Source organism: Tursiops truncatus, chromosome 14 (genome assembly GCF_011762595.2).
Source record: "Tursiops truncatus isolate mTurTru1 chromosome 14, mTurTru1.mat.Y, whole genome shotgun sequence".
Lineage (NCBI taxonomy): Eukaryota > Metazoa > Chordata > Mammalia > Artiodactyla > Delphinidae > Tursiops > Tursiops truncatus.
In genome coordinates, this window is record NC_047047.1 from 58,617,305 (window position 1) to 58,628,390 (window position 11,086).

Genomic DNA, 11,086 nt, shown 5'->3' on the forward strand with positions numbered 1-11,086 from the left:
AGTTCGCAGGCGCGCGGAGATTGGCCTCCTCCTCTTCTACCCCCCACGCCCCGCCTCCTCCCTCCAGGAATCTTCAGAGTGCCCTCCCTCCCCTCCTCTCTCCAGTGTTCGTCCCAGCTTGGCTCCCCCGCCGGGCGCCAAGGCCTCCGACGCGGCCAGCGTTGCCCCGCGCTCTCCAGTGGGCGGCGCCACCTGGAGGAGTTTCTACGAGGGAAACCTTGGGGCCAGCTGCGGTGCGCCAGCGCTAGCTGGCCTTTGTGTGCCAAGGACACTCTGGGCCCCGGGGCGGGGGAGCGGCGTCCTTCAGGGATTCTCGATCTCGCCGTGGTCATGTCAAAACTGACATGACCGGCCGATTTGCTTGCGAGAACATTAAAATAAAAATAAAACAATTCGGGATGCAGTAAGGCAAACCGCTACCACAACCGAACTTGCTTTTCCAAACTGACAGGTTTCCTTTCCCGGTTCTGGCGCCCAAGCATCTCGAGCGGTTTTCTCTCGGGGAAGGACGCTCAAGCCACCGAGAGGGAAGGGAGGTCGTACCCTCGGGGCGTGGAGGCGCTCCCACCGAGAGCGCAGGGAGGTGCTCAGGTACCGGGGAAACTGTGCGGCCTCGATCTGGGGTGACTGCGAGGAAGGGTGGTTTTTGGGCAAACGAAAAGTTCACACCGCTGCTTCCAGGAAAGCCGCCAGCTACTGCGCCAAGGCCGTCGGGCGCTCCGGGGCCGCCTCGCGTGACTACCCGCGCGCGCGGCGACCCAAGCTGTAGTCCGAGAGGCTTGGACTGTCCCGGCGCGCCCCGCCCCCCGCAAGCCCCGCCCCCGTCAGGTCCCGCTGCCTCCTCCCCAACACAGACCTTAAAAAAGAGAGAAGCGAGATGGCGCGTTTTGACTCTCCCTAGTGACTGTGCAAACGGGCCACGCCTGTGCGACGCCAGCTGTCAGAGTCGTGCGGGGGGCGTGGGGGCTGGGAATTGACTCTGTTCATCGACCGCAGTCTCAATCCCCACGCCCTGAGAAAACCCTGACTTTGCCGAGGCCCAGGTGCAGCGGGGCTCTGCAAAGAAGACACCTTTCTCCGCCCCCATCCCAATCCAAGCGCCTCTGGCTCTGACGACGCCTAGAGACTCCAGAGTGGGCGCTAAAGTTCCCAGACCTGGCAACAGGTGTCTAGGGCGGGCCTCCGACTTCCTGGAGACACTTAGGTTGCGGTCTTGAATCCCACAAAGGCCCCAATCCGTCCTCGGAGCCGGCCGTCTGGCGCTGCTGGAAACCGCGCCGCCTTGCAGGTCAGTCTGTCAGCGGAGCCGCGTTCCTGCGGCCTCTTGTGATGGGTTCTCGCAGATCAGGGGTGACGGGGGGCGCAGGGGCCGGGGTGGTAGGCACTTAGAGGGAACTGAGCGCCACAGCCTTGATGCACTCTTCCTCGCAGTCACCCCAGATCGAGGCCGCACAGTTTCCCCGGGACACAGCCTAAGCACCTCCCTGCGCTCTCGGTGGGAGCGCCTCCACGCCCCGAGCGTACGACCTCCCTTCCCTCTCGCTGGCTTGAGCGTCCTTCCCCGAGAGAAAAGTCATCAAGGCCTTGAATTGCAGGAACCGTTACGCGGCTGGGGCGGGGTCGGGGGGAGTCTGGGTCACAGAGAGGTAGAAACACGACCCTTCCCTTCGCTTTTGGGGAATAGGTTTAGAATGGCAAGAGGCGTCTTCAGCGGCGTCTCCAGTGAGCTAGCCCTGACCTGACCTACGCACGATCCCCTCCCTACCCAACAGTGCACGGTAGCCCGAGGCCGGGGGTAGGGGCATAGGGCGCCCGCCTCTTTCTCTGCCTACCTGAGTGTCACGCCTTCGCCCTTCTCTCCCCAGCATGGCCACCAGCCTCAGCCCGGACGATCATCTGCCGCCTATCCCTCTGTCGGCCCAGCAGACCATGCTCCTGTTGCTGCTCTCGGTACTGGCCGCGGTGCACGTGGGCCAGTGGCTGTTGAGGCAGCGGCGGCGGCAGCCGGGGTCCGCGCCCCCGGGTCCCTTCGCTTGGCCGCTGATCGGAAATGCGGCGTCAATGGGCCCGGCGCCTCACGTCTCGTTCGCACGCCTGGCGCGGCGCTACGGCGACGTCTTCCAGATCCGCCTGGGCAGCTGCCCGGTGGTGGTGCTGAACGGCGAGCGCGCCATCCGCCAGGCCCTGGTGCAGCAGGGCGCCGCGTTCGCCGACCGGCCGCCCTTCGCCTCTTTCCGCGTGGTGTCTGGTGGCCGCAGCCTGGCTTTCGGCCAGTATTCGGAGAGCTGGAAGGCGCAGCGGCGCGCGGCGTACAGCACGATGCGAGCCTTCTCCACGCGCCAGCCGCGCGGCCGCCGGGTGCTCGAGGGCCACGTGCTGGGCGAGGCGCGGGAGTTGGTGGAGCTGCTGGTGCGCGGCAGCGCGGGCGGCGCCTTTCTCGACCCGCGGCCGCTGACCGTGGTGGCCGTGGCCAACGTCATGAGCGCCGTGTGCTTCGGCTGCCGCTACAGCCACGACGACGCCGAGTTCCGAGAGCTGCTCAGCCACAACGAGGAGTTCGGGCGCACGGTGGGCGCGGGCAGCCTGGTGGACGTGCTGCCCTGGCTGCAGCGCTTCCCCAACCCTGTGCGCACTGCCTTCCGTGAATTCGAGACGCTCAATCGCAACTTCAGCAGCTTCGTCCTAGACAAGTTCCTGAGGCACCGTGAAAGCCTTCGGCCCGGGGCCGCTCCCCGCGACATGATGGACGCCTTCATGCTCTCGGCAGGAAAGGAAGCTGCCGCGGGCTCTGGCGACGGCGGCGCGCGGCTGGACGAAGAGTACGTGCCGGCCACCGTCACAGACATCTTCGGCGCCAGCCAGGATACTCTCTCCACCGCGCTGCAGTGGCTGCTCGTCTTCTTCACCAGGTAAAGCCTCCAGGAGGCTTGGGATGGCCTTCCTCCCCTCCTCTGTAAAAGGCAGAATGGAATTAGAATATGCTGAGGTCGCGACTAGCGCGCAGGGAGGGTTTGGGGTTTCGCTCCAGGTCCCAACCTCCCAAATCTGAGACCGCGTCCGGAAAGCGCGACTCAGGAAGGCGCGGTGCTGGCCGAGATGGGCGCGCACGCCCGCCCCACCCAGCGGCGCCCGGAAGGCTCCGCATCTCTGATCCTGTCGCTACCGGCTCCGAGGGGGGGCAAATTTGTGTGAAACCCCTTGGAAAAGCAAGAGTTGTTTTTCAGTGCCCGCTGATCATCCCCGATCTCCCGCACTGGCACAGGAGAAGCAAATTTGGAACGGTTCCGAAGGAAAGGGCAGCGCAGTAAAAAAAAAAAAAAAAGTTAAATAAACACAGCAGCCTAATCCGCTCGGCCAGTCTTCAGCGCGGATCGGAAGCCGCCCGGCCCTGGAGCCAAAAGCCAACCTCTCGTCAGGGCTTTGTACACCGGCAAAGGTAGCGATTGGCGGTCGGGCCTCACGGACTGCTAATCCGAAACTTCGGGAAAGCGGCCAGAAACCAGCGGATTGTGCTGGGTTTCTAAACCCGCCGCGCTAGAAGTGTCAGTGTAAAGAATGGGAGAAGCAGTAACTGTACCGAGCGCAGAGCGGCATCTAGAAAGGCAAACTGGGTATCCGGGAGGCACCTGCAGCCCTCTAGGATCCTTGGGCTCGGCTCGGTTAGTTGGACCCCAGTCGCGGACCTCTGCTAAATTTGTACACGCACGAATTAAACAGGTCCCCGGTATCCCCAGATTGAGCAAATAAAAAATAAAATTTACATAGGACATAGTTATATTAAAAGATTAGCCGCTGTTTATCTGAAATTCACGTCTAACTGGGCAGCCTGTATTTTATCTGGCAACCTTACCCCAGGGGTAAATGTCTCATTCAAGGCAACTCTTGATTGCCTTGAGAGACCAGAAATCCTGGTTGTGCAATTTCTTGGCGCACAGGAAAGCGATAGGAGAAGCTGAATTTGCTGGCCCCCTAGAAACTGGAAGGTAAAAACAACTTCTTTTGTTGTTAGAATCCACTGCATTAGAATCCTATATTTCCTTATGTACTGTACAACTGCTTTTCACAAATCCTTCTTCTTTTTTTTCTTTCTTTCTTTTTTTTGGTTATATTTAAAATCACTTTTCAGTATTAATATCATGGAAACACATATGGGGGAGGGGCAGAAATCGAATAAAGAGAAGTCAATAATAACAGGTCAGGAAGAAGACAATTCCAGAATGGGATCAATAAGTCCTTTGCATCCCCAGATAAGCATGTTATCTTTTGAAACAGCCTTTCTTTTTTTCACTAGAAACCGAATTGTAAATGGTTCTCCGGGTACCCCAATTGGGCAGCAAAAAGAAGTAAAACAATTTTGGGATCACTTTCAATTCGGTATAGCTAATGAGTCCTTTTTTCTTCTTTTTAGTGAAAAAATACGACAGGGGTTGGCAAATTACATTACCTGTTTTTGTATGTAAGTCTTATGGAAATACAGCTATGCCCATTCATTCTTGTGTGGTCTATGGCCGCTTTCACACTACAGCACAAGGCAGAGTTGGATAGTTGGGAGGCAGAGGGTTTGATCCACAAATCCTAAAATATATACTATCTGGCCCTTTATGAAAAAGTTTGCAGACCCCTGAAGTATGAAGCTAAAGAGGCGATTTTTAAAATCACCCATAATTTCACCACGTGTGCTTAATTTTTTTTTTTCAGATTCGCAAGAATTATTTACAAATGTTTTGACTTCTGACATTTCCACTCACTGTAGTGGACATTTCCCTGTCTTTTAAACTTGATTTTAGTAATTTTTTATGGCTACATAACATTTTGCCATAGTAACGGATTGTTATGTACAATCATTTCTTGTGTTTTAATGTTGATTGCATTTTTAAAATTTCAGCTATTGTGGTTATGTTTTTGTACCTGCTAAGTTATTTCCTGAAAACACATTTCTAGATCACTGGGTTTTAAAAGGGTGGGGAGGAGTTACCCTTATAGATCTTGCTTTGTTTTCCGAAAGGATTGTACTAGTTTTATTGGCAACAGTGAATAAGTATTACAATCTGTACCGTAATCTCGTGAACATTGGGGATTTGCTTTTAAATTTAGAAGATATGCAGCTTTATCTCTCGGGATACCAATTATCTTTGTATAAAATGAGAACAGTGTGTCTGCTGGAATTGTCTAGGGAGATGAGGAGAAAAGAAGAACTCACTTTGAGGGTTACATTTTAATTTTTGTGGACCCCGGGGCTTTTGCCTTTGTAGACATCTTACTCAATAAAAATTTTTTAAATTAAATTTTATGACTACATTGGTATAAAGATTAATATATTAAAATTATATATTGAAACATTCTCGTTGACCTAAAAGTTTATTTTCTTCTGATAAGAAATGAATTTTCATGAGTCCCTCAAAAGTGCTGTGGGTCCTAGGCACTGTCCCTGCTGTGCCCCATGGAGAAGTCGACCTTATCCATTGTTGTGCTTTTTCAGGCTGAGAAAACTTAGACCTTTTTTTGACTTATGATGGGAAAGAGAGCTTGAGCCATGGGAGACTTATTACAGGAAATATAACAAACTCCATCCTGTAATGCAGTGATAAATTAGGAAACCATTTTAGATTTTTTTTTTTGCTGGAAATCTTAATTCAGTTTCTGATTCAGATAGCCAGTTTAAAGAAGAGTGGTATTAAAATAAATTGTAATGGGCTTTCTAGATGAAAGAAGAATTAGTGTTCCTGACTTATTTTCTCTCTCTGCATTAAAAACCAAACAGGTATCCGGAAGTGCAGGCTCGGGTACAGGCAGAACTGGATCAAGTGGTGGGTAGGGACCGGCTGCCCTGCCTAGACGACCAACCACACCTGCCCTACGTCATGGCCTTCCTTTATGAAGCCATGCGCTTCTCCAGCTTTGTGCCCGTCACCATTCCTCATGCCACCACGGCCAACGCTTCTGTCTTGGGCTACCACATCCCCAAGGACACGGTGGTTTTTGTTAACCAGTGGTCCGTGAATCATGACCCAGTGAAATGGTCTAACCCAGAAGACTTTGATCCAGCCCGATTCTTGGACAAGGATGGCTTCATCAATAAGGACCTGGCCAGCAGTGTGATGATTTTTTCAGTGGGCAAACGGCGGTGCATCGGGGAAGAGATTTCCAAGACGCAGCTGTTTCTCTTCATCTCCATCCTAGCTCATGAGTGCAATTTCAGGGCCAATCCAGACGAGCCTTCGAAAATGGATTTTAATTACGGCCTGACCATTAAACCCAAGTCATTTAAAATCAATGTCACTCTCAGAGAGTCCATGGAGCTCCTTGATAGTGCTGTCCAGAAGTTACAAGCTGAGGAAGACTGCCAGTGAGAAGCCAGAGGCAAGCAGAAATTTTATAAGTACACAAGTCTTGGGGGATGGAGAGTAAAATTAAGGTTTGCTTTTCTTTTTCCTAGCTCCTCTGTGCCACTTTCTCAATTAGCCTCTAAAGTGAGCATAAACCAACTGACCCGCAGATGATGTGCTTTGTACACATGTCCTCAGAATGGCATCTCATGAGCAGTGGGCTGTGTAGGAGCTCCAGGAGATATTTTGAGTCAAAGAATTAAAGGACCCGAAGAATTTTTATACATATATTGAATGTTGGTAATCATAATTTCTTGAGGGAGCATTCTTTGGAGTTAAAACACACATGTGCATATATACAGAACTACCTAATAAAGAGGCATATTAGTAACCATGCCTTGTCGGGTGGGATCCAAGACGGATGTTCTGTGTGCTGAAGTCTGCTCCATCGAAAACCGTATTAAGCAAAGTTTCAGGAAATACTGTTGAATATGCAAAGGCAAATAATTTCAGTGTAAGACATGTGATTTGGGGTGATAAGGGAAAAAGTAAAGACCAGAAATTCCCTTCTCACCTTTCCAATAAAATAGCTTGGTTAGGCTCTAATATCTATGGATGGATTTATCTTTTTGCCAACTGATGGGCTTCCTGTTACTTTTCTGGATGAGTCATAAAGTTATTTGCTTGGAAAGAAATTGATAGCAGTTGATTTAGTGGGTTTCAGTGATTTCATGAATTTTAAAGTGTAAATTGTAAAAAATTCCAAGCTGAAGTCATACTGCTCTTGGTTGCCAAAGTACAGAATTTCAATCATGAGAAAAAAAGTTACCAGCTTAGCTAAGCTTTAAGTTGTGTGATTGTAATGTACTGACTTCAGTAAATCTCATAGGTTAAAAAGTCACCAAGTAGTGTTCAATATGGGTACATATATTACATAATTATTCAGAAGCAATATGTATTAGTTATTTTATTATTAAACAGTATTAATTATTTTGGTCAAGAAAGGGTTGAAAAGTGTCTTTTATAATGTCACAGCAAATAGAAAAGTACAACTAATTTAACCAATTTTGGTCCAAATACATGGTATGAACTTGATTAAATCAACCGTTTTTGACATCATGGAAAGCAAGTTGAAGCAAAGTCTCTTCTCTCATCCAAAATTTGAATGAAAAATCTCAAAATTAGATCTGCAAAATGTGTTCCTTATCACTTTACAACATGCTTATTAAAATTATATTCACAATACAGAATCTTTTTTGAAATTGATCTAGTTAATATGTTTGAATTCCAAACTCTTGACATGCTTAAATTTTAATTTTATTTTAAACCCATTCTGATTATTGAGTTCTAGGAAGTTACTGGAAATCTGACCATTAGCCTGTGAAAGGCAGAGAGATCGAAGCTGTGTCTGCCTGGGGAATAATGAAAAAATGCAATGAATTATCTGCATGTTCTTTATTAAATAACAAGGGGGGAATTCCCATTATAATGGACCTAGTTTCTCTTTTAAATGATTTTCAAAAAATAGCATTGGTGTTTGTATTTTGGAAAGTCAGAATCAGTCTTGGGAGATTGTTTGGAGGACTGCATTGCATTTCAGTGGAGCCAGTCAGATCAGCTGTGCTATTGAAGATGGCCAACCCAGCGAGCAGTCACTTTGGTAACTGTGAAAACATAAAGCTTGAACAAAATCTATATGTTCAGTTTATGTAAATAACCTGAAAACCTTTTTAAAAAAGTGATGGAAGATTAACAATGTACAAAGTGAAGTTTGGAGTTTTAAGTTTTTTGCTCGCAAACGTCCAAAAGAAGTTGTGCAGTGTCCTAAAAGCTTACTGCTTGTTACATTTCATTAAACTTTTAGGAAACTTTTTATCAAAATTATAAAGGGAGGAGTGTATGATGGTTGCGGGGTCTGGTAAGAGAAAGGAGTGGAAAATAAAAAGAAAAGGAAGAAAGATGGTTAGACATTCTCCTACTCCTTCAAAATTAATTAGTTTGAAGTATGAATATTTAGAAGAAAGATGTTCCACGTGCCAGTGTTGAATCCCAAGTAGATTTTTAAAAATCTACAACATAGCAACTCTATTTTATAATTTGGAATTTTTATTAATAAAAATTTTATATAATTTTAATTAATAAAATCTCACAGCTGTACCTCTTGAATATGAAAACACTGTGCCAGTATTTTTAAAGGCACTAAAGTCAACTGTGGAAATCAGGCTTACCCAATACATTTCAATTTGGGGGGTACTGGCTATTTCAAAACATTGTTACCCACCCTTCCCTGCACCCCACCCCCTGCAGGGCTGAGACAGTAATCTGGCGTTGCCCTAGCCTGCTTACTCTGAGAGATGGTGTGGCAGCAAAAGGAATCATGTACCAATCTGGATGCCTGCTTAAGTCAACCGGGTCCAGATGTGCTGTAGCCGGTTTTTATGTCCGTAGGCTCGGTTCATCTGGCACTTTCGGCAGTGGGCTGAGGTAGAAGAAACTAAGGTGGGAGATTTCCTGGTTTGTTTAATATGTTTGTAACCCAGTTAAAGGAAGGAAAGCAAAACCAAAAACAAACAAATAAAAATAACCAAATTCGGGGGCTACCGTAATCAGGTTACTAGCTTGATCAGAAAATCTAATATTATTTCTGCCAGAGAAAGAATGTACTTGCTGGTCACCATTTTACTCAGAACATCTAATCCAGGTTATTACAATAGTTAAAGTATATTGTTTATTAAATGCTTCATTTATATATTAAAGCTTTGACTTTGTAAGGAAACTGCTTTTTTTCCAAAACAAGAGGAAGATGTCTCAGGTTTGTTTTGTGGATTATCTAAAAGCTTTCATGTCTCAGAACTTAGCCTTTACCTGTGAAATGCTATTATGGCCTTAATATTTTCATATCACATCTATATTAGATCAAATAGTTGCACAGCATTATGTATTAATTTGTATGTTTTTTAGCTATGACACAACTTTGTAATACAAAGGTATACTTTAGTAGATGTTTATAATTCAAGGATAACTTCTTATTTAACCTTTTCTTGTTTTTGTATTTTATCATGTATGCTTTCCATCTGTACATAGCAACTGTAATGCATAGTTGTAACCGAAATAGATTTAGGGGACACAGCATTAATATGTGGCTTTTACTGTTTGATATGCCAAATTTAAAAAATTCTACACCTGTAATTACCTGTAATAGGACACCATTACCAAAATAATAAAAATCACTTTCATAATCTTGTTAGGAAGTTTTACTTTATGTTATAGCAAATACAGTCTAATGTATTTATTTATTTCAACTACTATTTATAAGTGCTTGACTTAAAATGTTGCATTGTAAATATTTTCTTTGGCCATTCTACATTTTAGGCAGCTTGCCTTTTTCTTTTAAATAGGCTTTCGACATCCAGTCTCCTACCAAATTCTTGATTTCTCCTTATTTTTTAAGATTGAAATACAGTTGGCTTACTATATTATATTAGTTTTAGGTGTACAGCGTAGTACATAGATTCAATATCTTTATAGATTATGCTCCATTTAAAGTTATTACAAAATAATAGCTATATTGCCTGTGTTGTACAATATATCCTTGTAGCTTATTTATTTTATACATAGTAGTTTGTACCTCTTAATCCCCAACCCCTATTTTGCCCTTCCCCCCCTTCCTTCTCCCCACTGGTAACCACTAGTTTGTTCTCTGTATCTGTGAGTCTGTTTCTGTTTTGTTATATACATTCAGTTGTTTTATTTTTTAGATTCCACATATAAGTGGTAACATTTTTGAATTTATAAGAACCAACTCAGAAGTTAAATTTCAGTGGCAAACACCTGGCAAAGTGGCAATTAATTTCTAATTTTGAGAGATTGAATAGGTTGAGATTTTAAGATTCTGACCTTATATTTCTGCTTCATCTAAAAAATGCAGGACATATTCTTCCCCCTCAGCAGCACACCAGTCCTTTTCCTTGAGTATTTCATTCATTCGTTTTTTTTCTTTTGACAGGAAAGCTTTTGTTTTTAATTTGGTTGGTAAACATTTATTCATTCATTTTGTAAGGGACGTGTGCCTTAATTAATAAGTGCCGTTAATGTCCAATAAAATAGAATGGGTGAGAGTATTCTTTAATACACTATGTGGAATTATTTTTCTGCTGACATTTTTAACCTGGTAACAGACTTGACTTCCCAGAGCCCCTGCTGGCACTCCCAAGCTTTCACTGCCCCACCCTCACAGATGGCAGGGCCGTGCAGTAATCTGGGGCTGCCCCTTATTTCTTCCAGAGTTTAGCTCCCATTATTGTGAAATCAGGAAAAGTAATTGTAAAGTATAATTGCACACAGTGTCATTGATCCTTTGACTTGAGAACATCATTTTGGAAGCCGAAAGGTATAGTTAGGAATTGGTTTAAGAGAATACTCACTTGTTTTCCAGATGTCCTAACTTAGGATCTTGGAAATGGTCATAAAGGTTCAGGGTGAATGAAATAGATATTTTCGTAGGAAAAATATTTTTTAACAAAATTGTAATTGGGGTCAGGTGTTTGCAAAAATGTCAAGCAGAGTTGAATTCCACCCAATCAATCTGGTAGAATATAAGACTAGAATGCAGGGTGGGGAATGAATGCAGCTTTGGACATAAAACAGGTGTGAGTGTTGCAAACTCATAGAGATTGTTTCTATAACCTCAAAATCGGTCAGTTTTCCTGCACAAGTGCTACAGAAGTTTTGGCTGTTAACTTGCCCTTATTTTGGTTTAG

At 45.5% G+C, this 11,086-nt stretch overlaps 1 protein-coding gene across 1 annotated transcript; it reads left to right on the forward strand.

The window, feature by feature from the left end:
* Positions 1–844: 844 nt before the first annotated feature.
* On the forward strand, positions 845–9,569 carry CYP1B1 (cytochrome P450 family 1 subfamily B member 1). Its single transcript, XM_019942888.3, has 3 exons — positions 845–1,288; positions 1,866–2,909; positions 5,762–9,569. Exons 2-3 carry the CDS (start codon positions 1,867–1,869, stop codon positions 6,348–6,350), a joined length of 1,632 nt encoding a protein of 543 aa, XP_019798447.1. The 5' UTR covers positions 845–1,288; position 1,866; the 3' UTR covers positions 6,351–9,569.
* The last annotated feature ends 1,517 nt before the right edge of the window (positions 9,570–11,086 follow it).